The following is a 27,755-nucleotide window of genomic DNA, read 5'->3' on the forward strand; positions in this document are numbered from 1 at the left end:
CTCAACGTCCTCCCACACACCTCAACTTCCTCCCTCTCACACCTCATCTTCCTCACCTCCACTGTGCTTCTTTTCATCCCACCTTAGCACTCAGACAGTGTACTGTTCAGAACTGTTCCTTTCTTCAGTGTGTATACTGAAATGGACATGAGCGGAATAGACGAGCTATAGCATTTATATAGTTTAGTTTAATGCCTTAGTATTATACCAGTAAATTATCTATTTTAGCTACCTAGTTTTTCTCTCTCGAAGTGAGCACATCAAGTAACATCAAGACCATCACAGCAGCCATCATTATCATTCACACCAGAGTAATACAGTATCTCTTTGCATTTGTATTAGAGTAATATAATAATGACAAAACACAGAAATCTTTCGGTTTTAACCTTTATTAGTTCATCAGTTTGTATTGCATACTCTTAGCAGTTTATACATAGCACAGCCATCCCTGACTTCAGAGTTCTCATCACTGGCCTAGCATAATTACTGACCACAGCACAGTGAGTCAGCACATCCATTGGACAGGGAGCTGTTTAAGATGCAGGTTCGTAGTCTTTCTCTGCTTTTTATATTCGTTAATATAATATACGCATTTATATCTTTATACATATACAGTACAATATATTCATCTGTCACAATCTTTTGTAGACATTTGTTGACATCTCTACCCTTGAAGGCTTCAGAAGGTACATGGCCCTGTGCTGTGCTCCCAGCCAAGGCGATACTGCTGTTTTAATGCACTTGTTATTATAGACAGGCAATCAGACACATTTCGATACTTTAGATCATTCTGCATTCACTACAGTCATACATTAGAAGAAGCATCATATCAGGGTTGAGTACCCGGGGGTTAGTAACTAGAGAAACACTATTGCTTTGTTTGTTTACTGTTTGTCCTCTGCTCTGCTATGGTATGGTATGGCTTCCCTTTACAAAGGCTGCTCAGGTCTTCAGTAGCATCCCTTCCTCCCTCCCCGATAGTTCTTTGGCATCTCTCTCTCTCTTCTCCTGGCTCATACGCAGTGTGTTAGTGACTCACTTCTTGGCTTTCTCATCTTTGACCTCAGTGCTAGAAGACTTCTTGACCGTCTCTGCCTTTTCTCCCTCCTTCGTATCCTTTGCCTCTTTACTGTCGGATGCTTTAGAGGCCTCCTTCTTGTCCTCCTTCTTATCCTCCTTATGCTCCTTCTTCACCTCCTCTTTGGGCTCTGCTTTCTTCTCCTCCTTTGTGCTCTCTGTTTTCTGTGGTGATTCTTTGGGGGCAGGCTTCACCTCTGCCTGGGGTTTATCATCTGTTTTGGCCTGTTTCTCCTCTTCTTTCTTAGCAGGGCCGTGGCTCTCCTTGACGGGGGCGGGCTTTTCCTCTGCAGGCTTGGCCGGGGTGGCAGCAGGAGGGGAAGGTGTTGAGGTCTCAGTCTTCTTGGGGTTCTCCTCTGGCTTGCTCTCCTTGGGATCTGGTTTGTCTGTCGTCTCCTCAACCTTCTCCTCTTTAGGCTGGCTCTCACTCTTCTCCTTCTCCTTTGGTTCTGGCTCCTGTTTCTTCTCCTCCTTTACAGACTGGGGTTGTTCCTTCTCTTTCTTCTCCTTGGCCAGTTTGTCTTCTGCAGGGGTCATGGCCTTCTCCTGGATGGTGGACTTGGGTTCAGGAGACTTTGGGAGGGGGGACTTGGGAGGGGGAGACTTAGACTCTGGGGATTTGCTGGGGGGAGATGTAGATGTTGGTGATTTCACGGCAGGGGGAGATTTGGGGGCAGGAGATTTGGCAGGTGATTTGGGGAGGGGAGATTTGGCTTGGGGTGATTTGGATTCAGGTGATTTGGGGGCAGGAGATTTGGCAGGTGATTTGGGGAGGGGAGATTTGGCTTGGGGTGATTTGGATTCAGGTGATTTGGGGGCGGGAGATTTGGCAGGTGATTTGGGGAGGGGAGATTTGGCTTGGGGGGTTTTGGGGGGAGACTTAGATTGGGGAGATTTGGATGGAGAGGAAGCAGCCTTCTCAGGTGACTTAGACTTATCTTCCTTTTTCTCCTCACCTGCCTCCTCTTCCTCTCCCCCCTTATCCTCAGCTCCTTCCCCTTCTCCCTCTTCTGCCTCAGCTTTGGTCTCATCCTCTTCCTCCTTCTCTTCTTCCTCTTCCTCCTTCTCTTCTTCCTTTTCTGTCTCTTCTCCCTCTCCCTTTTCATCTTCCTCTTCCTCTGCTTCCTCTGTCACCTCAGTGACCTGTGTCTCATCCGTCTGTTCCTCCAGTATGACTGTGTCTGAGAGCTCCTCCCCCTTCAGCTTCAGGTGGGCGGAGGAGTAGGAGTACAGGCTTGGCCCAGATATGAACCGAGTCTCCTCCCCTTCCAGCAACTTCCTGTTTATGGGAAGAACACAAGAAGTACAGTCTGAATTGGGTGTGCCAATACAGTCTCCTGTTCAAAAACATATCAGTAGTTATTCTGTGATAATCATGTTTTTTTCACAAGAGCAGGGCTTATTCAGAGACAATCTGAGTCTGCATAAGTGCATTGACAAAAAATATACCCCACCCTTAACCTCTGACCCACCTGTAGGCTGCTATCTCTATGTCCAGAGCCATCTTGACGTTCAGCAGCTCCTGGTATTCTCTCAGCTGACTGGCCATCTCCCACTTAGTACTCTTCAGTTCACCGTCCAGCTGACGAATGGTCTCCTACACACACACACACACACACACACGTTGGTGAGAAATGCGTGCCAAAATGAAGGGAAATAGAAGAGCCAGACAGGCAGAGGAGTGTACCTGTAGTGACTTGTTATCTCCATGGTGTCTGTCCTCAGTCTCCATGCATTGTCTCTCCAGAGAGTCCTTGGTACCTCTGAGGGTCTCCAGTTCGATGGTGCGGCTCTGCAGCTGCCGTCTGTATTCTGCTATCTCATCCTGGGCACCGCGGATCGCATCTGTGTTAGAGTGAGCTGCATCTGCCAACCGCTCCATACGCACTACAGGGGTTTGGGAGAGGTGGGAGGTTGGGGAACAGGGTCAGAGACAGGGTTTTAGAGGTCATAGAGACAGGGACTATAACAACCCAATACTCTCAAATAGTGTCCTTTCCTTGTATACTCTCATTGTCTCTTTTCCTCCGTGACCACCACAGAGGTCGGTCATTGAGAACACAAATCCTCTCCTCCAGGAGTAACCTTGACAGTGCCAGTGTCGTGACGTGACTTACTTTAATGTATGACTGTTATTTATCAAATCACCTAACTATGTTTAATTGTCACTCGATTAAATTAATCATGTAACAATTAACTCATTAGGAATTTGGGGCACCACGGAATAAGTTGTTTAACGAGTTACCATCTCCCGAACTAAACTCTTAGAAGATATGTTATATATCGATAACAGTCACTTATTCACATTTACATTTTAGCAGACGCTCTTATTCAGAGCGACTTACAGTTAGTGAGTGCATACATTTTCATACTGGCCCCCCTGTGGGAAACGAACCCACAACCCTGGCGTTGCAAGCGCCATGCTCTACCAACTGAGCTACAGGGGGCTACTTATCAAATGATTACCTCTTTTCAGTCATTCTGAACGTCGCATAATCCTTGAACCTGCAAGAACCCTAACCTTATTGATGAATCAGCAATACACAAATTGGCTTAATTATTTATTTACTAACTAACTAAATAATAACACAATACAAACACACACATAGGTTATTGATTACTAACGTAATACAATGAAGACAGGTCCCTAGTGGACTGGACTAACAATCGCATGACTGCTTGGGTAGGAGGGTCAGAGTGGAAGGGAGAGACAGAGATTCAAACTATTGTGGTTCCTTTGGAGACTATGCTCACAGTAATCATAATACTTATGCACCCTAATAACGCTCATTCGGATTAGAAATGCAACATGTATTTACATGTAGCTGTCCTCGATAGTTGAGTTGATGATGTAGGACTCTGGTTTGCCCACCAGAGATCCCAATGTCCTTGGTAGAGTTTCTGGTCGTAGTGCTGGTTAGAATGGGGCGGCAGGTAGCTTAGTGGCTAAGAGCGTTGTGCCAGTAATCGAAAGGTCGCTGGTTCTAATCCCCGAGCCGACTAGGTGAAAAATCTGCCGATGTGCCCTTGAGCAAGGCACTTAACCCTAATTGCTCATGTAAGTCGCTCTGGATAAGAGCGTCTGCTAAATGACGTAAATGTAAAATGTAAATGTTAATCCTGATTGCTCCAGGGTCGCCGTCAATAATGGCTGATCCCTGGGCGTGACCCCACTCTCCGAGGGTGGGATATGCAAAAAAATAAAAACATTTACATTTCAAACCACACACTTGTACAGGTTACACACAAATGGATACTTCAGATGTACCAGCGGTTGTCTGAGAGGGATTGTCCTTCCCACTTCGTGTCTTTAGTGAAAGTTCTCTAGACGACTATACATGCCAGCTGCAGACTGAAATGAGAAGGTCTAGTGCATTGTCTTCTTCTTCACCTCGTGTAGAGGTTGAGAGTTTCAGAGTTTCTCCATTTCAAACGTGTGGACTAATGTCTCACGTTTTCTGGTCTTTCTGGTCTTGTAGAAGTTCAACCATTTGCAACGTTTGGCTCACGCTTCACGTCTGCTGGTCTGTAGAGTTTCAACCATTTGCAACGTTTAGCTCACGCTTCACGTCTGCTGGTCTTAAGGTTGATTTGTTTTTCAAGGCTTTTTATGCACTCGGAGTAAAAGGGGCGTTCCATCATGTTTACACGATCTCTGATGTCACTCTGGGCGTGGCTAGTCACTGTGCATAGTTTATATGAAAAACTATTATCTCATTAGAAGACTAAAATCACATTCCTATCTTCACCAAAATACTCTCATACTTAATCATATATTGTATACAACATTTAGATGTAAACTTGATAGATAGAATATGTACACTTTCCGAGTTACAGTTATTACTTGATACCATCCTTAATGACATCACAAAATAATAAACAATATGACATGATTATTCTTTAGATCCCCACTGACCATTTCCCACATTCTTTTAAGTAGGAATATTGTTTCATTATCCACTTTTGGATGTTGGAGTCTTGGCGGAGTCTTAACTCAGTGAGGTGGTGGACCAGTACAAATCAAGCCATGCACAACATTTACCCATCCATTCAGAGAGTTTAACTAAGGTCTCTAATCCTAATTCTAACACTAACACTGGTACATACCAAAGTCAGGACACAATGCATTGCTTTTCAGTCTGCATGTAGATCTATGTGGACAGGGCATGACCATGATGGCTGAGTTAGAGGTGGAGGCCTGCATTAGCCCTGATCTTAACTCATCTACTATTGTCAACATGTTTTAGTGACCTTGAAGCAGACCCCTCTGGTCTCTTCTCTCAGCTAGAGGCAGTAGCCATCAGGAAATTATATAATGTTATGAAGGTTAGAAAACATACACAACACTCACTGGCAACAACACACACAGGGCCACAACATACTCAAACACATAATAACCAAACACAGGCAAACCCCTGCAGTCACATCAATAGGAATATAATCCATTGATTATATTTCTATGGTCACATCAACATGCTATATACACACTGTACTCAGACGCCCCATATACCGTGTCATCTCACCCTGCGAACGTCTGACTCTGCAGAGGAGCGCTCTCCTTGTGGTAGGAACAGGGCATGACACTCAAGAGACTGCAAGTCATAAGAAAAGGTCGGACGGTGAGATAAGATAGGTAACTTCGATGGGCAAAATACATCTAATTACGGACTTAATACGTACATTCACAAGGGCCACGCCGGGAATGATTGAGAGACATATTCAATATCTTATGAGGTAAGGGATTTGGGGGGGGGTCGATGCTTTCTTGGCAAGATACATTTCCAAGGACACTAGCATGCGGCATCAGTGTTTCTAGGGACCTAATACTGCTGACTCATAGTTGCCTGCGGCAGGAATGCATGATCAGACTCAGAGCAGCAATAAGGCGTTCAAAACAGGACTGCAGAGGACAGTTTTAGCTGACAGATAAAGGACACGAGTTTACACCAAACAGAACACTTTCTCCTCTCCATAAAATAAACCAGTAGGCTATTTCACCACATTATTCACATCTGTTCTTTTTCCAAATGCAATCAGCCTATAATGGTTTAATTCAATACTATCCTTGGGTAACACAAGCTGTCATTGCAGTCATTGGTGCTCACTGGATGATGTTTATTCAGTGGTTTAACTGAATATATAGCCTAGAGTCTAATGCAGTTTGCTTCCAATGGTGACCTTACAACGAATCAATGTCCCAAATAGGAATGATAATAGCTTATAGGCTATGCACCACTATGTACCACTATGTACCAAGAGCCTATTTGATTGTAAAACAAACGAACTCCATAGCCAAGTCATCCAAAGTTCAGCACCATGGACAGCGAACAGCACGGTCACATCATAGCCCTAAAACTATATAAACCTGGCTTTCTCACACTGACCCATCTCTGGGAAAACCAGGTAAAGGTAAGTTGATATAAAGTTGCGCCTCTCACCTTTGAACCATTCCTCCGCATGCGTTGCGCTCTTGGTCGCGTGGCCATCCAGCTGAGCGCGGATCTCCCGCAGGGCGCTCGTGACGTCCGCCTTGATTGTGTCTCGAGCCTCGAAGCTCACCTGTGCACCCTGGATCTGTGCTAGCAGCTCGGCCACCTCCTCCTCGTGGTTCTTCTTCAGGAACGCGGCTTCTTCCTGCAGCACGCACAGCTTCTTGTCCAGCTCCAGCCGCGCGAGCCCAGACTCATCCACATACTTGTTCATGACGCGTGCCTTGGCCTCCAGCTCCTCCCTGCTGCGTGCCTCGTCCTCGAGCCTGGTCCGCACATGCTGGATATCCTCTTCCAGGTGGTCTTGCTCCAAGAGTGCGCGTGCCTTCTCTCCGGTCAGCTGCTGGACCAGACCCCTTAGGTTCCCCAGCTCGTGCTCATAGTGCTCTCCCACAGTAGCGCGCCCGGTCTGGCTCTGTCGCAGCGCAGCCGCTTCCTGCTCCAGATTCGAGTTCATCAGCTCGAGGTTCCGTACCTTGTCGATGTAGCTGGCGAACCGGTCATTGAGTGTCTGCAGAATCTCCTTCTCGTTCCTTCGAGTCATGTCGCTGTTAAAGATCTCCAAGCTGTCGGCGGAGGGTGTCTGGCTGTAGGCCTGGCGGCGGAGCTGGGGGGTCGTCCAGGGCTGGGAGTGGAAGCCAGAGGAGGAGAGGGAAGCCGCGGGCCGGGCAGAGTGGCCCTGTGGTGCCCTGCGGTAGGAGCCGTGGCCGTAGAGGTGGTCCAGTGGGTAGCTCATCTCTAAACCGGATGCAGACTGCGGCAGGATGGAGAGAGAAGAGCTTTTATACCGCGGGAGGAGAAACTCACAACTCAGCATGGACACTCTCTCTCTTTAAGGATACATCATCTTCGCTATCGTCATGCACCACTCCTTCCTCACTCAGACTAACAACAGAAAAACAACATGACACAGCGCATGAAACTTGAATTTTGAACCAAATGTCCAATTGACATTAGTCAGTCACTTGCATGATTTACACATGGTGTCTAATAGCTTCGGACCGCAAGGATCTTGTCGGGACATTGGGCTTATACAGATGGATCCTACTACATATCTAGTATAATGATCCATCCGTGTAAGGACCCATCTGTGTAAGTCCAATGTCCCGACAAGATCCTAGTTGTCGTCTCAAGCTAGAGGTGTCTGAGTGTGCGTAATGCATCAATAGGAAGCTAAAGGTGTCTGAGTGTGCATAATGCATCAATAGGAAGCTAAAGGTGTCTGAGTGTGCATAATGCATCAATAGGAAGCTAAAGGTGTCTGAGTGTGCACAATGCATCAATAGGAAGCTAAAGGTGTCTGAGTGTGCACAATGCATCAATAGGAAGCTAAAGGTGTCTGAGTGTGCACAATGCATCAATAGGAAGCTAAAGGTGTCTGAGTGTGCACAATGCATCAATAGGAAGCTAGAGGTGTCTGAGTGTGCATAATGCATCAATAGGATTGTGCGATCTTCATTACAGTAGGCCAACAGAATTATATCCACAATACCATGTTCACCAGAAGAAATATAGCTGATGTAACATTTAGATTTGGGGTTTCAATTATTTTATTGTGTTTGGACTAGGTTGAAAGTTTAATGTGCAGCTCTTCATTCTGTCTGTCAGTGCTCTGTGAATACATTACAGTGTGTGTGTGTGTGTAAATGTGTGTGGTTCTGTCAGTCGGCCAGGTGTGTGTCCCAGGTGGGTTGAAGTGGATCTGCAGACTCACACTGCAGCGGTAACCACATCAGCAGAACATTTTACATTTTAGTCATTTTACCATGTCAGTCATTGCATACCTTAGAAAGCTATTCATAACTTCTCAGAAATGTCCAGATAAACTAGCCCATGTCAGCTAACGTTTTTTTGCTAGGTTTTTTAGCCCATAGATTTTGTTGTAATGTTTGAGTCACTTAAATATCACATAAATACACATTAGACATGGCAAAATGTATAGAATTGCAAGAAAATTAGCTTTAAAACTGCAACATTTTCTCTGCACCCTATGATAAAAGGTGTAGAATTGCAGGAAATAAGCTTTAAACCTGCAAAATGTTCTCTCCGCCAACAAGAGGGGTGTTAACAGTTTATGTCATGAACAGTGCTTGTGCCAATAGGGGGGGCACGAGATGTTCCCCAATGCTGGAAGGGGGTCTCTCTCTCCCTCTCTCAAACACACACCTGGCCCACTGACAGCTTTACACATCGTAAGAGTGTTTGAGGTTTGATGTCATAATCTGTCTTCATCATGATCCTAAGAAATTGATGAAAGTGAATGGACCAGCTCTAGTGCAATAGTTGGGACCAGAAATACCTCTGTCAATAGCCCTGTTTTAAAAAAAATCACACAGTAGAGATGACTGAGCATTAAGTACGCACGCACACACTTGCTATTTTAGTGCAGTCCTTGTAAGTGTGTGTCAGCTGATTTGGAGGGATGCATCTGAGGAGGATGATTCTGTCCCTCCAGCGCCTATTGATCAAACTCCTTCAGGCTCTACACACACACACACACACACACATGCAAGAACTAGACAGAAGCTGTAGCATTTATATAGTTTAGTTTAGTACCTTAGTACTATACCAATCAATTATCTATTTTAGCTACCTAGTTTTTCTCTCTCGAAGTGAGCACATCAAGTAACATCAAGACCATCACAGCAGCCATCATTATCATTCACACCAGAGTAATACAGTATCTCTTTGCATTTGTATTAGAGTAATATAATAATGACAAAACACAGAAATCTTTCGGTTTTAACCTTTATTAGTTCATCAGTTTGTATTGCATACTCTTAGCAGTTTATACATAGCACAGCCATCCCTGACTTCAGAGTTCTCATCACTGGCCTAGCATAATTACTGACCACAGCACAGTGAGTCAGCACATCCATTGGACAGGGAGCTGTTTAAGATGCAGGTTCGTAGTCTTTCTCTGCTTTTTATATTCGTTAATATAATATACGCATTTATATCTTTATAAATATACATATACAGTACAATATATTCATCTGTCACAATCTTTTATAGACATTTGTTGACATATCTGCCCTTGAAGACTTCAGAAGGTGCATGGTTTCAATTATATTATTTTGTTTGGACTAGTTTGAATGTTTCATGTGCAGCTCTTCATTCTCTCTGTCTGTCAGTGCTGCGAATACATGACAATACACACACACACACACATCTGGCTTCCTCTCTGAGATAGTGATTGGTCTCAGATTCACAGCAGTCGATGGAGGGCATACGAGTTCAATGGCTGTAAATCTTTAAGGAACAGCTCAGCTATCTCTCTTTCGCTGTGTAGTTCTGCAGACCCGTTCTCCACAGAACTTTATACCATCAGCATCTGGAATACAAACACTCAAATGTTTCCGCATAAACACACGCATGCACATACGCACGCCACACACACACACACACACACACACACGTTGTCATGACCTTCTCCTCCTCAGAGACATAACCTCTCACATCACATATCAGTCAGACAGACAGAGCATCACATTCAGACCAGAAATAAACACTAAACACGCTCCGAGTCCCAGTTACTCACTACATCCATTATATATGAGGCCACTGTGAGTGGAGATCACTGAGCCAGAATGGAGTGGTGGAGCCAGTCCTGCATTCTCAGTCCTTGGAATGTCACTCAGTTTGATGTTTGAGGAAGGGAGGGGAAGGTGATGATGTAAGAGGGAGAGAAAGAGAAGAGGGGAGGAGGAGGGAGATGAAAAGAGAGGAAGGGAAGGATAAGGGGAGAGAGGGAGAGGAAGAAAGAGAGAGACATAATGGACATGGAGGGAGGAGAGAGATGATGGAGAGAGAAAAGGAGAGGGAGAAAAAGAGGTGAGAGTGACCTTGGGAAGACAGAGCTCTACTGGCAGGCCTCATATACAGTGCCTTGCAAATGTATTCATCCCCCTTGGCGTTTTTTCCTATTTTGTTGCATTACAACCTGTCATTTAAATGGTTTTTATTTGGATTTCATGTAATGGACATACACAATATAGTCCAAATTGGTGAAGTGAAATGAAAAGAATAACTTGTTTCAAAATTCTAAAAAATAAATAATGGAAAAGTGGTGCGTGCATATGTATTCACCCCCTTTGCTATGAAGCCCCTAAATAAGATCTGGTCCAACCAATTAGCTTCAGAAGTCACATAATTAGTTAAATAAAGTCCACCTGTGTGCAATCTAAGTGTCACATGATCTGTCACATGATCTCAGTATATATACACCTGTTCTGAAAGGCCCCAGAGTCTGCAACACCATTAAGCAAGGGGCACCACCAAGCAAGCGGCACCATGAAGACCAAGGAGCTCTCCAAATAGGTCAGGGACAAAGTTGTGGAGAAGTACAGATCAGGGTTGGGTTATAAAAAAATATCAGAAACTTTGAACATTACATTTATTACATTTACGTCATTTAGCAGACGCTCTTATCCAGAGCGACTTACATGAGCATTTAGGGTTAAGTGCCTTGCTTAAGGGCACATCGACAGATTTTTCACCTAGTCGGCCCAGGGATTAGAACCAGCGACCTTTCGGTTACTGGCACAACGCTCTTACCCACTAAGCTACCTGCCATCCCACGGAGCACCATTAAATCCATTGTTAAAAAATGGAAAGAATATGGCACCACAACAAACCTGCCAAGAGAGGGCCGCCCACCAAAACTCACAGACCAGGCAAGGAGGGCATTAATCAGAGAGGCAACAAAGAGACCAAAGATAACCCTGAAGGAGCTGCAAAGCTCCACAGCGGAGATTGGAGGATCTGTCCATAGGACCACTTTAAGCCGTACACTCCACAGAGCTGGGCTTTACAGAAGAGTGGCCAAAAAAAAGCCATTGCTTAAAGAAAAAATAAGAAAACACATGGCTTTTGTTCGCCAAAAGCCATGTGGGAGACTCCCCAAACATATGGAAGAAGGTACTCTGGTCAGATGAGACTAAAATGTAGCTTTTTGGCAATCAAGGAAAATGCTATGTCTGGCGCAAACCCAACACCTCTCATCACTCCGAGAACACCATCCCCATAGTGAAGCATGGTGGTGGCAGCATCATGCTGTGGGGATGTTTTTCATCGGCAGGGACTGGAAAACTGGTCAGAATTGAAGGAATGATGGATGGCGCTAAATACAGGGAAATTCTTGAGGGGAACCTGTTTCAGTCTTCCAGAGATTTGAGACTGGGACGGAGGTTCACCTTCCAGCAGGACAATGACCCTAAGCATACTGCTAAAGCAACAATCGAGTGGTTCAAGGGGAAACATTTAAATGTCTTGGAATGGACTAGTCAAAGCCCAGACCTCAATCCAATTGATAATCTGTGGTATGACTTAAAGATTGCTGTACACCAGCGGAACCCATCCAACTTGAAGGAGCTGGAGCAGTTTTGCCTTGAAGAATGGGCATAAATCCCAGTGGCTAGATGTGCCAAGCTTATAGAGACATACCCCAAGAGACTTGCAGCTGTAATTGCTGCAAAAGGTGGCTCTACAAAGTATTGACTTTGGGGGTGGTGAATAGTTATGCACGCTCAAGTTTTCTTTTTTTTGTCATATTTCTTGTTTGTTTCACAATAACAAATATTTTGCATCTTCAAAGTGGTAGGCATGTTGTGTAAATCAAATGATACAAACCCCCAAAAAATCAATTTTAATTCCAGGTTGTAAGACAATAAAATAGGAAAAATGCCAAGGGGGGTGAATACTTTCGCAAGCCACTGTAGATGAGTCAGCTTCTGTACAATTAAGCTTTTGGATTGTATTACATTGTACCAATGTGTGTGTGTCTGTCTGTCTGTGTGTGTCAAATCAAATGTTATTCGTCACATGCTTCGTAAACAACAGGTGTAGACTAACCGTGAAAGGCTTACTTACCCAACAATGCAAAATAAAATTTAAAAAATAACACAAGGAATAAATAGAAAAATAATTACACGAGGAATAAATACACAATGAGCATTGATAACTTGGCTAGATACATGGGGTACCAGTACCGAGTCGATGTGCAGGGGTACAAGGTAATTGCAGGGGTACAAGGTAACTGAGGTAAGGATAAAGTGACTAGGCAACGGGATAGATAAGAAACAGTAACAGCAGCGTATGTGATGAGTCAAAAGAGATTAGTGCAAAAAGGTTCAATACAGATATTCCGGGTAGCTATAGGTTAACTATTTAACAAACTATTTAACAAACTATTTAGCAGTCTTATAGCTTGGGGGTAGAAGCTGTTCAGGGACCTGTTGGTTCCAGACTATTTCTTGCCGTGCCTGTAGTAGAGAGAATAGTCTATGACTTGGGTGGCTGGAGTCTTTGACCATTTTTAGGGCCTTCCTCTGACACCACCTGGTATAGAGGTCCTGGATAGTGATAAATATAATAATAATAAATAATAATATGCCATTTAGCAGACACTTTTATCCAAAGTGACTTACAGTCATGTGCGCATACATTTTTACGTATGGGTAGTCCCGGGGATCGAACCCACTACCCTGGCGTTACAAGCGCCATGCTCTACCAATTGAGCTACAGAGGACCACAGTGATGTACTGGGCCATACGCACTACCCTCTGTAGCACCTTGCAGTCGAATGCCAAGTGGTGAGAAAGGAGGAAGGCCCTCAAAATTGTCAAAGACTCCAGCCACTCTAGTCATAGACTGTTCTCTCTGCTACCGCACGTCAAGTGGTACCGGAGCGCCAAGTCTAGGTCCAAAAGGCTTCTCAACAGCTTCTACCCCCAAGCCATAAGATTCCTGAACAGCTAATCATGGCTACCCGGACTATTTGCACCCCCACCCCATCTTTTTATGCTGCTGCTACTCTGTTAATGATTTATGCATAGTCACTTTAACTCTACCCACATGTACATATTACCTCAACTACATCAACTAGCCGGTGCCCCCGCACATTGACTCTACACCGGTACCCCCCTGTATATAGCCTCCCTACTGTTATTTTATTTTACTTCTGCTCTTTTTTCTCAACACTTTTTTTGTTGTTGTTGTTTTATTTTACTTTTTTATTAAGAAATAAATGCATTGTTGGTTAAGGGCTGTAAGTAAGCATTTCACTGTACTGTTGAATTCGGCGCATGTGGCAAATAACATTTGATTTGATTTGATGCAGCCAGGCAAGATGCTCTCAATGGTGCAGCTGTAGAATTTCTTGAGGATCTGAGGGCCCATGCCAAATCTTTTAAGCCTCCTGAGGGGGAAGAGGCATTGTCGTACCCTATTCACGACTGTGTTAATGTGTGTGGACCAGGATAGTTCCTTAGTGATGTGGACACAGAGGAACTTGACGCTCTCAACCTGTTCCACAACAGCCCTGTAGATGTGGATGGGGGCGTGCTCGGCCCTCCTGAGGGGCCCCAGTGTTGAGGGTCAGCGTGGTGGATGTGTTGTTGCCTACCCTCACCACCTGGGGGTGTCCCGTCAGGAAGTCCAGGATCCAGTTGCAGAGGGAGGTGTTTAATCCAAGTGTGGGTGGGGGTGTGGGTGTGTGTGTGTGTGTGTGTGTGTGTGTGTGTGTGTGTGTGTGTGTGTGTGTGTGTGTGTGTGAGAGAGACAGAGAGAGAGAGTGTGAGAGAGAAAGAGAGAGTGAGAGAGAGGGCCATAACTGGACACATAACACACACATTGACATAAACTGGAATTCTAAACTCATCAGTGGGTCCCTCTGTAACTTGAGGAATTCTGTGGGTATTCTTCTAAATTTCTCTTCACTGTGTTCATCTGGCGCCATCTCATGGACACTCAGTCAGGACCGTTTCCAAACTCTGTACTTCTGTACAAAGGAGAAGGGTGTAATTGCAGACCGCAATTAGGGACTTTTTCTGATTCTCGCCATTGGTCCGTGGCCGTTTCATTCGCGCCAGGGACGCCCGAATTGCGATCTGAAATTACACCATCTTGGTACCCAGGCCTACACAATGATTTATATATACATTAGATGACTGACAGGGTGTGCTGTGTTGAAGCCACTGTGCCTCCATCTTGGCACTCCCTCACCGTTGTTAAAAATATTTTGGAAGCTAATCAACTAATCATCAAGCTTTGATAATTTGAATCAGCTGTGTAGTTTTAGGGCAAAAACCAAAACGTGTACCCCTTGAGGTCCCAAGGACCTAGTCTGGGAAACACTAGCCTGGGGAGAGGTAGGAAACCCCAGACACCTTAGCTGTGATATGACTAGGTTTGATGCTCTAGTAGTGATGTAATGCGAATAATATGAGAGGAAGAAAGGAAAACACTGTCTCTTCACTAGTCTCTCTCCTTCCCCCATCTATCTTTGACCTCTCCCACAACTCTCTCACCTCACCCCCAACCCTTTGTGCAGCTCTAGGGGCTGTAGGTTGTGATCATCCTTGTCCCGACCCCCCAGTGTTCTGGGGTACGGTTCTAAAGTCCATGGGCTTCACGTCTTCCCTGCTGCTCTGTCTGCACTAGACTCTCTGGCTGCCTACCTGCAGACTGGGGCACATACTGGAGTGTGAGTGTTTAATCCAAGTGTGTGTGTGTGTGTGTGTGTGTGTGTGTGTGTGTGTGTGTGTGTGTGTGTGTGTGTGAGAGAGAGAGAGAGAGAGAGAGAGTGTGAGAGAGAGAGTGAGAGAGAGGGCCATAACTGGACACATAAAACACACATTGACATTAACTGGAATTCTAAACTCATCAGTGGGTCCCTCTAACTTGAGGAATTCTGTGGGTATTCTCCTAAATTTCTGTGAGTGTGAGTGTGTGTGACCAACCTTGCATGTAACTGGACAGGATTAGAGTATTAGGTCATGGTAAAGTAATCAGAAATGAGGTCATGAAGCAATAGCTCTTTGACAGTTACACAATGAAATCACATCACAAATGTTCATGTTGTTTTTCTGGTTCCTTCTGTCTGCAGGAAGAGCTACTTTCTCTCTCTGAGGGACTGGGGGCAGAAGAGTGGGATGTGGAGATGAGTGCAGTCAGGCCAGCGATGGTAGTGCATCCCAGGGAGCTGAAGGGCCTCCTTCACATCGGCACTGTCATCGCTCAAGGTCTGAACCATTTAGAGCTCCTCATGCTGGTTAGTTTAACCTGTCCAGGGTAGAGAGGTTAACCCTTACAGCAGTGTGTAGGAGGGAGATTCCTAGATGTGAGAAGTGTGCAGGACGGCATGAGACAAAGGATTGTGTAGTACCAGTGGAAGAGTTTGTGTGTGTTAACTGTATGGGTACAGAGAAAGGCAGGTTGAGGTTGCCAAGATCAGAGTAGTACATAAGGTGTCATACGCTGAGGCAGTGAAGAGAGTAGTAGAGGCAGATGGATCCAGGGCGGGGGAGCCTAAGAGGATCCCTGTGAGTATGTCCAGGCCAATAGAGAGTGATAGGAATAACATGTACTTCAGTAAGGTTGAATTCTTAGCGTTCATAGCCATGGTTATCAACTGTACTGCAGAAACTGAACGTAAATCACAGAAAGTCCTGTCGATGTGGATAGGGAGGTGCTCCCTCTGCTGTTTCCTGAAGTCCACGATCATCTCCTTTGTTTTGTTGACGTTGAGTGAGAGGTTATTTGCCTGGCACCACACTCCCAGAGCCCTCACCTCCTCCCTGTAGGTTGTCTCGTCATTGTTGGTAACCGGGGGCAAACTACCAGCCTTCCAGGACACCTACAGCACCCGATGTCACAGGAAGGCCAAAAAGATCATCAAGGACAACAACCACCCTGGCCACTGCCTGTTCACCCCACTATCATCCAGAAGGTGAGGTCAATACAGGTACATCAAAGCTGGGACAGAGAGACTGAAAAACAGCTTCTATCTTAAGGCCATCAGACTGTTAAATAGCCTTCACTAGCACATTAGAGGCTGCTGCCTATATATAGATTAGAAATCAATGGCCACTTTAATAAATGGAACACTAGCCACTTTAATAATGTTTACATATCTTGGGTTACTCATCTCATATGTATATACTGTATTCTATTCTATTCTACTGTAGTCTATGCCTCTCTGACATTGCTCGTCCATATATTTATTGATATATTCTTAATTCCATTGCTTTACTTAGAGTTGTGTGTATTTGGTATATGTTGTGAAATTGTTAGATATTACTGCACTGTCAGAGCTAGAAACACAAGCATTTCGCTACACCCGCAATAACATCTGCTAAACACGTGTATGTGACCAATACAATTTGATTTGATTTGATTTGAAGAAAATAGCTGTGGTGGTGGCAGCTGCAGAGAAGTACTTGTACGAGATTTTACTGCAGAAGAGTTACAAGCTGTGTTGAGCGATAGTGTCCTGTCCTCCCAGGCTGCCGGCCTGGTGTAGGATCAGATAGGGCCAAGTAGTGGAATAGTGGTGAGGTTTTTTAATGGGTGTAGATTTAGTTGGTAGGGCAAATTTTCTACGATGTGTAATGAACTCGCACACAGAGCTAGATAAGAGGAATACATGAATAGGGAGGCCTTGAATGCGGTGCGAGAGAGGCAGGTTGAGGTTACCAGGGTTAGAGTAAAGCAGAGGGTGTCGTATGCTGAGGCAGTGAAGAAAGTTGAGGAAGATGGGTCAAGGGGGAGGGATCCTGAGAGGATTCGTGTGAGTAGTAGATCTGTACCAGTACAGAGGGATAAACCAACAAGTGATATATGTTTCAGTAAGATTGGCCTTTTAGCGTTCATAGTAATGGTTATCAACTGTACTACAGGAATGGAACGTAAGTCGCAGAAAATAGAGGTTATGGTTGCAGCTGCAGAGAAGTATTTGGGTGTACGAGATTTGACGTCAGAAGAGTTACAGGGTGTGTTGACTGGTGGTGTCCCATCCTTTCAGGCTGTTGGCCTGAGGTAGTACTAGATAGGTTTAAATAGTGGAGTAGGGTGGTGGGTTTTTAATGAGTGTAGGGCTAGATGGTAGGGTATTTGTTGATTTATTTTCATTTTTTCAAGTAAAGTATAAGGGAGTTATAACCCAGTCTAGTTGGTGGCGGTAATGCAACATTTATTGGATGCTAACCGCCGTAAACCTCATCAAAGAAGAAGAGGCCTTGAATGGCCTCACACTCCATTACAGTAGGTGGCGGTGTATGCACCTCACGGTTGCGATCCGCCAATACAAATGTAAAGAAGGAGAAGAACTCACGAGAACGTTGTGAAGTTACTTTGCTGAAAAAGCTTAACAAATAGCTACTTTTTATTTATACACACTATTTATTTCAGGAGGAGTACCACCATGGCCTCGGGAGGAGAGTAAGTATGAATATATACAAAGGTGTCCTTTCACAAGCGAATTATCTAGGTTAGCTACTAGACTGGTATTTTACCTCAGCTAGCTAGTTAGCGTACTGGATGACATGCCCTACTAATGTTACGGTTTATGTAAGACTCTTACTAAGAGTTAATTTAGCTAGCTAGCTAGTTAGGTAACCAAGTGTTAGCTAGCTCCTAACGTTGTACACTGTAATTGAGACCAGTCAATGGAATGACCCAAACTATCGTACGTGACTGACAGGCGTTTGTATCTAGCTAGCTAACGTTAGCCAACTTAACCTGACAAAACGTAGCTAGCTGGGCCTACCGGCACAGTTTGCTAACCAATGTTAACATATGTTGCTAACTAGCTAGCCTGTGACTCGCTGGCCTGCTGCAGGCTTGACAAGCTCATCCAATGACCCATGATGATGATGAATTAGAAGCAGGGCACATTTAAAAAATACATTACCAAGTAACTTAAATGCGTTAACGTTAGTTAGCCAACTCGCTAGCTACCTGACGTTAACTAGCGTAAGTAGTTCGTAGCTAGTTAGCTAACTGTCACATCTGAAAATGCCGGCCATGTCACTACTGGGTTAGCTAAACTAACGTTAACATCCTAACCTAACGTTACCAGTTTAGTTAGCTAGCTAATAAACGTATCTTTCAAAGTGTTATGACAGCTTATGTAATTTAGGAGTATGGCATATTAGCTACCAAACTAGCTTATGCAATAACATTACCAAACTAGCTACACCTCTGTTTTAGCTGGTGTAGGTAATAAATAGTAGTAACTTGACAACTTTGGATCCCAAAAGGTGTCCTTTTGCTGTGTCATCTGCTGCTGGGCTACTACTAGTAGCTAGCCAACATTAGCTGGCGACGAATGAACAGTATTGCGGAACTAGCTAACACTAGTATAGAAAAATGTATAACATCTGAAAGTTGGCCAAGTCAAGTGATTGCGCGATGTTAGCTTGCTTGCTAGTCTTTTCTGCATAAATTACGCTAGCTAACAAGCAAAAATAGCATTGCTAGCCAGCTATACTGATCTATCTAGTTAACTAGCTAATGACGTTGCTTAATCAATATTCCCAATAGGACAAGGAATTCATGTGTATGTAGGAACTGCGAAATATCAGACAGTCAGGTTTCAGTTTTAACTTATCGCTGTTGTTTATCTGTTTCACCCAGATCCAAAAATGATGATCTTTCCACTGCGATTTTGAAGCAGAAGACAAGACCTAACAGATTGATTGTCGATGAATCCATCAATGAAGACAACAGTGTGGTCTCACTCTCTCAGGTAGGCCTAAATTGCAGGTGATTGGGTGGATTTGTATCCACATACACATCCACTGTTCACATATTTACACTCCCAGAATGCAATTATTCTGGCTCTAAGCAGCCATGTGTTATTTTGATCCTCTGCTGCTGCTGTGGAAAATATCTGGTCCTGCTGTACTCAAAGTATCTAAAAGTATTTAGAACATCTAGTGAAATTCATGGCGTTCATGCTCTGTTTTTAGGCAAAGATGGATGAGCTGCAGCTGTTCCGTGGAGACACAGTGCTGATGAAGGGGAAGAAGCGCAGGGAGTCTGTGTGTATTGTCCTGTCTGACGACACTTGCTCTGATGAGAAGATCCGCATGAACCGTGTGGTCCGCAACAACCTCCGCGTCCGTCTGGGGGATGTCATCAGGTACACACACAGATGCACACACACTGGAACACACACATAAACAAACAAGTTTGTTTATATGTACATCTGCCCAAAGCAAATTGAGATGAGTGATGTTTCTCTATTCTTCCTGCTGCAGTATCCAGCCATGTCCTGATGTGAAGTATGGGAAGAGGATCCATGTTCTGCCTATTGATGATACAGTGGAGGGAATCACTGGCAACCTATTTGAGGTCTACCTCAAGCCCTACTTCCTAGAGGCCTACAGGCCCATCCGCAAGGGTCAGCACACACACACCAATACGTTTGATTTGACTAGGGATGGGCATTTAAAATTATTTCACTATTCAAATAATATTTTTTCTCAACACTTTTTAGTTGTTTTATTTTACTTTTTTATAAAAAATAAATGCACTGTTGGGTAAGGGCTGTAAGTAAGCATTTCACTGTAATGTCTGCACCTGTTGTATTCGGCGCATGTGGCCAATAAAATTTGATTTGGTTTGATAATTTTTTCCGGATATCCGGATAGTCAAAATTCTATTTAAAAAAATAGAAATATATATATTCTCTACTCTTGACCAATCAGAATGACGCAACATGCCACAGCAGCAGACAGTGCGCAGTTGTTTTCAGGGTGCTATTATGCTAGTTTTTGGCTAACAGTAGCCTAGGCTAACAGCGAAAGAGAAGTCTGATGTTCGCTATAATATAACCGATTACTGTTTCAAAAATACGTGACGTCTGAAACAGCAGTAGCTCAATGCGCCGTACATAAACACTACATTCTAAAGTTTGTTGTTTTATTAAATTAAACGTTTCAAATGTCATGGTATATCCTTGTGTGTAACATGGACAATTTAATTTAGACAAAGCGTTTTCATTGTTAAAATAAGCCTACAAAAAATCTCCCAAATGTAATACTCTTACAAATGTTCAAATACTAACGTCCGTTCGGATATCTAGATAGTCGATTAACTGTGCCATCCATAACACACACCTGTTACAAGTCGTTTTGTTTCAAAACAGAGACGTTGAACAATAGTGTTTGTTCTGTATTTGATTCTGTAATGTGCAGGTGATATCTTCCTTGTTCGGGGGGGTATGCGTGCGGTGGAGTTCAAGGCGGTGGAGACAGACCCCAACCCCTACTGCATCGTTGCCCCCGATACCGTCATCCACTGCGAGGGAGAGCCTATCAGGAGAGAGGTGGGTCACAACCTCAACCCAATCGCTTGTGGGCAGAGCACTCTTCATTTAGCCTATGGAAATCTAGGAGTACTTTTAGCCAATCAAGAGGCTCAGGTGGGAATCTGTATTGAATTGGGACCTACAGTGAGGGGAAAAAAGTATTTCCTCCCCTGCTGATTTTGTACGTTTGCCCACTGACAAAGAAATGATCAGTCTATAATTTTAATGGTAGGTTTATTTGAACAGTGAGAGTCAGAATAACAACAAAAAAATCCAGAAAAACGCATGTCAAAAATGTTATAAATTGATTTGCATTTTAATGAGGGAAATACTTCTTTCCCTCACTGTATGTGTCCTGAAGTCCCTGCCTATACCCAGCCCTAGTAAGCAAACCTACTCTCAAACCTCAGACTTACTTCTGTGTGTTTCCTGTGTGTGTAGGATGAAGAGGAGTCCCTGAATGAGGTGGGCTATGACGATATCGGAGGAGTGAGGAAGCAGCTGGCTCAGATCAAGGAGATGGTGGAGCTGCCACTCAGACACCCTGCACTGTTCAAGGCTATAGGAGTCAAGGTAACACACAGCTCACTATCTTCAAGGCCTTCTGTCCTTCTCTACACACTTTCTTGAACAGTAGGGAGTTTAAAAACAAGCTTTCCAGATTCAGAAAGTCAAGAATTTCAGTTGGCTTAAGAATGGAAGAAATCATTTTTCAGTATTGGAAATTTGTTCTGTCAGCAACACTAAGGAGATTGACATGCACCTATTCTCTCCTCCAGCCCCCCCGTGGTATCCTGCTGTACGGACCCCCTGGTACAGGAAAGACCCTGATTGCCAGAGCTGTCGCTAATGAGACCGGAGCCTTCTTCTTCCTCATCAACGGTGAGATTCTAAACCTTACCCTTTCCCTGGCAGAGGTTCACTGTCCATGATATGTCACTGTACTCTTTTGTCGTTTTGTGGTAGCTGTTTTGATGTTGCTGTGTATGACCCTTCTGTCTGTGTGCCTGTCCGTGTGTGCGTAGGTCCTGAGATCATGAGCAAGCTGGCTGGAGAGAGTGAGAGCAACCTGAGGAAGGCCTTCGAGGAGGCTGAGAAGAACTCTCCTGCCATCATCTTCATTGATGAACTGGATGCTATCGCTCCAAAGAGAGAGAAGGTGAGGGGGAGAGAGAATGGGAATTAACGGTGTGCATTGGTTGATGTGCAGAACAGGAGAATAAAAATGGAATACAAAGGAACCAGGGAAGTCCCTCAATAATGGGTCACCCAACTATGACATTTTATCACTTCAATAAATACCTAGTCTAGCAGGTATAAACAGTGATCTGACATTTTTTGTAGACCGACGGTTAGATGGAGGCATATCATGCTGTTGTTAACGTGTGTGTGTGTGTTTGTAGACCCATGGAGAAGTGGAGAGGCGTATCGTGTCTCAGCTGCTGACCCTGATGGACGGGCTGAAGCAGAGGGCTCATGTCATTGTCATGGCAGCCACCAACAGACCCAACAGCATAGACGCTGCACTTAGGAGATTTGGTACGTATACACACTTTTTATTGGTTGGTTACAGGGTGTTTTGATGTTTTTATTATGCAGTTGTTGTATTGGTTGCTTTAGTGCTCCAACGTACTTGTGCGTCCAGGGCGTTTCGATAGGGAGGTGGACATTGGAATCCCTGATGCTACAGGCAGACTGGAAATCCTGCAGATCCACACCAAGAACATGAAACTGAATGACGATGTTGACCTTGAGCAGGTGTGTGCTGATTCTTGGCCTGCATTCGAAATGGCATCCTATTCTCTACCGCCCTGGTCAAAAGTACTGCACTGTTTAGGCAGGGCTCGACATTAACGCTTGTCCTCTTGTCTGGGACAAGTAAAAACAATTGTCGGATAAGAAGAATATAGATTTGTTGTCCAAATGGACAAGTAAAAAAATTAACACAAATCAAAATATCAAACAATTACTCAGATCAGAATTGGATAAGAGAGGCCAACATTGGAATAAAATTCATGGGATTACGCCCATCCACCACCCCTATCCACAACACCCTAGTAAAACCCAAGTCTAATTGATGGTAATAGTTCTCACTGTTCCCCCTAGTGGCCGGCTTTGAAGGCATTTCCCGACATCCTCAGGATATGGATAAATGTCCAATTTCAACGTCAATCTTGAACAATCTCCCTGAATAGGCAGTGTAGCCTACATTTTGGTCTGATTCTCTATGGTGTAAAAGATAGTAATGCTTTTTATTTTGTAAAGTCGTTCTTTGCATCATTTCTTTGGGGGACAGGTGACTTGAGCTTTTGCACAAGTAAAAAATCAGTCCAACTTGTCCGAAGGACAAGTGGCAAAAAAAGTAGCCAATCCCTGATTTAAGGAATAGGGTGCCATTTGGGACACATCCTTGGTGTGTCTTGTTAGGTGGCTGACACACATTTGCCACACCCATTGAACTGTCAGCATTGTGTTCCGAGGCTGGCCTGCATGTTAACTCCCCCTGTTTCTCTGTGTAGGTGGCTAATGAGACCCACGGCCACGTGGGTGCTGACCTGGCTGCCCTGTGCTCTGAGGCTGCTCTCCAGGCCATCAGGAAGAAGATGGACCTAATCGACCTGGAGGACGAGACCATCGATGCGGAGGTCATGAACTCCCTGGCCGTAACCATGGATGACTTCAGGGTAAGAAACACCCTACCAAGTGTAGACTGTCACTACCTAGGGTAGACTACACACACTACCACAACTCAGTATGTACTAACTATACTACTCCCAGTTATGTATATATGATATTAAACGTGTGTTTGTGTTTCAGTGGGCTCTGAGCCAGAGTAACCCATCAGCTCTGAGGGAGACGGTGGTGGAGGTTCCTAACATCACCTGGGGGGACATCGGAGGACTGGAAGATGTCAAGAGGGAGTTGCAGGAGCTGGTGCAGGTACGATGCGCACACACACACATTTAAAATACTTTATATGAATCCACAAATCACATTAGTCTAAGGATTCAAACATTTCATAGGTCATGGATATATGGACACTTATGGATAAAGAAAGCACCTTCTCCATACAGCAAGACACAGAGCAGTACCTCGCTAGCTGCTTTGCCTTTGTCTAATGCAGGCCTGCCATCACAAGAGCGCACACAGTTTAACCTTACACACATTACCTAACCTCTATCTTTCTATCCCCTGTAGTACCCAGTGGAGCACCCTGATAAATTCCTGAAGTTCGGTATGACCCCGTCTAAGGGAGTGTTGTTCTACGGGCCCCCGGGATGCGGTAAGACCCTGCTGGCCAAGGCCATCGCCAACGAGTGCCAGGCCAACTTCATCTCCATCAAAGGACCTGAGCTTCTCACCATGTGGTTCGGAGAGTCCGAGGCTAACGTCAGGGAGATCTTTGACAAGGTATGACATAGAAGTGACCCACCAAAAATAAGTTAACGTTTGTATTAGTGCACTATGGTAGATCCTAAATCAACATGTAGAAAAACAGTGGTCTTGGCATTGAACCCTGTGGTACACCACTACACCATTTTCAATAGTATATGGTGTAATCTACTATGTGTTTTTCTGTGTGTGCAGGCTCGCCAGGCAGCCCCGTGTGTGTTGTTCTTTGACGAACTGGACTCCATAGCGAAGGCCCGTGGGGGTAACGTGGGAGACGGTGGTGGAGCGGCTGACCGTGTCATCAACCAGATCCTGACTGAGATGGACGGCATGTCCAGCAAAAAGAACGTCTTCATCATCGGCGCCACCAATCGCCCTGACATCATTGACCCTGCCATCCTTCGACCCGGCCGTCTGGACCAGCTTATTTACATCCCTCTGCCCGATGAGAAGAGCAGGATCAACATTCTCAAGGCTAACCTCCGCAAGAGCCCCATTAGCAAGGTAAAACACACACACAGCTCATAAACAGTACATTTTTCTACACCTGTCATCATGCCAATGTAGCAAGAGCTGATGGTAGTTATATTATCTAACAAGATTTAGTGGCTCACACCAATATGTAAGATGTTTCAGGCGCTATAGATCTGTCATATTACGCTGATGATGATTGGTTAAACCCTGTCTCCTCCCTCTGTCCTATAGGATGTTGATCTGGACTTCCTGGCTAAAATGACCAATGGGTTCTCGGGTGCTGACCTTACAGAGATCTGCCAGCGGGCCTGTAAGCTGGCCATCAGAGAGTGCATCGAGAACGAGATTCGCAGAGAGAGGGAGAGGCAGACCAACCCCTCTGCTATGGTCAGTTCACACACGCACATCTCTCTCTCCTTTCTTTCTTTCTTTTCCTTTTCTTTTCTTTTTCTTTCTTTCTTTCTTTTTCTCTTTCTTTCCTTTTCTTTTTTTCTTTCTTTCTTTTTCTTTTTTTCTATATTTTTTTCTTTTTCTTTCTTTTTCTCTTTCTTTTTCTCTTTTTCTCCTTTCTTTCTTTCTTTTTCTCCTTTCTTTCTTTCTTTTTCTCCTTTCTTTCTTTCTTTCTTTCTTTCTTTCTTTCTTTCTTTCTTTCTTTCTTTCTTTCTTTCTTTCTTTCTTTCTTTCTTTCTTTCTTTCTTTCTTTTTTTTCTTTCTTTCTTTCTTTCTTTCTTTCTTTTCTTTCTCTTTCTCTTTCTTTCTTTCTCTTCTTTCTTTCTTTCTTTCTCTTTCTTTCTTTCTTTCTTTCTTTCTTTCTTTCTTTCTTTCTTTCTTTCTTTCTTTCTTTCTTTCTTTCTTTCTTTCTTTCTTTCTTTCTTTCTTTCTTTCTTTCTTTCTTTCTTTCTTTCTTTCTTTCTTTCTTTCTTTCTTTCTTTCTTTCTTTCTTTCTTTCTTTCTTTCTTTCTTTCTTTCTTTCTTTCTTTCTTTCTTTCTTTCTTTCTTTCTTTCTTTCTTTCTTTCTTTCTTTCTTTCTTTCTTTCTTTCTTTCTTTCTTTCTTTCTTTCTTCTTTCTTTCTTTCTTTCTTTCTTTCTTTCTTTCTTTCTTTCTTTCTTTCTTTCTTCTTTCTTTCTTTCTTTCTTTCTTTCTTTCTTTCTTTCTTTCTTTCTTTCTTTCTTTCTTTCTTTCTTTCTTTCTTTCTTTCTTTCTTTCTTTCTTTCTTTCTTTCTTTCTTTCTTTCTTTCTTTCTTTCTTTCTTTCTTTCTTTCTTTCTTTCTTTCTTTCTTTCTTTCTTTCTTTCTTTCTTTCTTTCTTTCTTTCTTTCTTTCTTTCTTTCTTCTTTCTTTCTTTCTTTCTTTCTTTCTTTCTTTCTTTCTTTCTTTCTTTCTTTCTTTCTTTCTTTCTTTCTTTCTTTCTTTCTTTCTTTCTTTCTCTTTCTTTCTTTCTTTCTTTCTTTCTTTCTTTCTTTCTTTCTTTCTTTCTTTCTTTCTTTCTTTCTTTCTTTCTTTCTTCAATGAACCCCCTTCCTCTATTCTCGTCTCCAGGAGGTGGAAGAGGATGACCCTGTGCCAGAGATCAGGAAGGACCACTTTGAGGAGGCCATGCGATTCGCCCGCCGCTCCGTCAGCGACAATGACATCCGCAAATACGAGATGTTTGCCCAGACACTGCAGCAGAGCCGAGGCTTTGGCAGCTTCAGGTACGTTTGTGTGTGACCTCAGGGGTGTGTGTGACAGTGTTTAATGTGCTATAATTAATCAATAACGCTCGAGGGGTTGTGGTATATTGGTAATTATAAACTAGGTGGTTCGAGCCCTGAATGCTGATTGGCTGACAGTCGTGGTATATCAGACTCTATACAACGGGTATAACAAAATATTTATTTTAACTGCTCTAATTACGTTGGTAACCAGTTTTATAATAGCAATAAGGCACCTCGGGGGCTTGTGATATATAGCCAATATACCACGGCTAAGGGCTGTGTCCAGACACTCCACGTTGCGTCGTGCATAAGAACAGCCCTTAGTCATGGTATATTGGCCATATACCACAACCCTTCGGGCCATATTGCTTAAATATACCACAGCTGTTCTAAGGCATGATGCGAAGCGGAGTTCCTGGATACAGCCCTTAGCTGTGGTATATTGGCCATATACCACAAACCCCAGAGGGGAATTGTTATTATAAACTGGTTACCAACATAAAAAAAAACAAGTATTTTTGCATCATACTCGTGGTATATTGTCTGATATACACACAGCTTTAATGCTGTTTCAGCCAATCAGCATCCAGGACCCTAACTACCTGGTTTATAATGGTGACTATTATCTCTCTCTTGCTCTCTCACAGGTTCCCCTCCAGTGCTGCAGGGGGCAGCGGTCCCAGCCAGGGTACTGGGGGAACTGGCGGGGGGCCAGTGTTTAACGAGGAAAACGATGACGACCTGTATGGATAGATGGACGGACAGACTAACGGATGGTGCCACATGGTGGCCAGCTCTTATGTGATCACACCTGTACAAACTATCAAACCTGATTGACAATTTTTTAGGGCTCTGCTTTCTTTCATGCGTTTCTTTTTGTATGATTCCTCTGTGGTGGAGAAAGCATGTAGCTGCCTGGTTTGATCCATCCTTAAACCAGAAGGATCCGGTTTTCAGGAGAAGCCTGAAAAACGGATGCTTGCGGTTTCTAACGACCCCGCTCAGGCGTTTCTTTTACGTTAGATCTGGAGGGGAAAGCTGGGCAGTGGATAGAGGTTAAAGGTGATTGGTTGACTGTGGGGGGGTTGAGTGGCCCCTGAGTTTATCACAACCCTATATTACCAGCTTTAGTGGTAGGATTCTATGCTAGACTATAAGAACACTTTTTTTTTTAATGAATAGTAGCATATAATGTATGACGACAAGTTTAAAAATAAAATCTCACAAAATGACAATGTAGTTTGATGTTATTGATGTCAGTTCCACACTAGGTTCACCATAACGAAGTTCTCTAACCAGTTTCTCATTCCTTTTAGATGAGATGTCAGAGGTTCGACTTACTGTGTGGGACCAGGTATCAAACCCAGGCCATCTGCATGCTTTAGGACCGTGTTAGCCCACTGAGCTAAAAAGCCTATGTATTTGCTCTGGGAGCTAACGTGAGCCCTCATGACTAGCCCTGTAGACCTAAGACAAGCTTGTTCACTGAACTACCTCAGTTTTCTAGTGGTCACTAAATGTCCCATGGCA

The 27,755-nt window shown here is 43.9% G+C and overlaps 2 protein-coding genes across 2 annotated transcripts; one reads left to right on the top strand and one right to left on the bottom strand.

Annotated features, from left to right (window-relative positions):
- Positions 1–373: 373 nt before the first annotated feature.
- Positions 374–7,616, bottom strand: LOC121573751 (neurofilament heavy polypeptide). The gene is made up of 4 exons (XM_041885969.2): positions 6,516–7,616; positions 2,765–2,964; positions 2,550–2,674; positions 374–2,356 (listed from the first exon to the last, which is right to left on the bottom strand). Exons 1-4 carry the CDS (start codon positions 7,381–7,383, stop codon positions 1,036–1,038), a joined length of 2,514 nt encoding a protein of 837 aa, XP_041741903.2. The 5' UTR covers positions 7,384–7,616; the 3' UTR covers positions 374–1,035.
- A 10,018-nt stretch (positions 7,617–17,634) lies between these two features.
- Positions 17,635–27,457, top strand: LOC121573746 (transitional endoplasmic reticulum ATPase-like). Its single transcript, XM_045226941.1, has 17 exons — positions 17,635–17,786; positions 18,984–19,095; positions 19,319–19,491; positions 19,610–19,752; positions 20,549–20,679; positions 21,103–21,234; positions 21,441–21,543; positions 21,687–21,820; positions 22,065–22,200; positions 22,307–22,419; positions 23,181–23,345; positions 23,479–23,601; positions 23,860–24,072; positions 24,250–24,558; positions 24,760–24,915; positions 26,068–26,222; positions 26,873–27,457. The coding sequence occupies exons 1-17, from the start codon at positions 17,770–17,772 to the stop codon at positions 26,976–26,978; spliced, it is 2,421 nt and encodes an 806-aa protein (XP_045082876.1). The 5' UTR covers positions 17,635–17,769; the 3' UTR covers positions 26,979–27,457.
- Positions 27,458–27,755: the final 298 nt, after the last annotated feature.

This window comes from Coregonus clupeaformis, chromosome 18 (assembly GCF_020615455.1).
Source record: "Coregonus clupeaformis isolate EN_2021a chromosome 18, ASM2061545v1, whole genome shotgun sequence".
Taxonomy (NCBI): domain Eukaryota; kingdom Metazoa; phylum Chordata; class Actinopteri; order Salmoniformes; family Salmonidae; genus Coregonus; species Coregonus clupeaformis.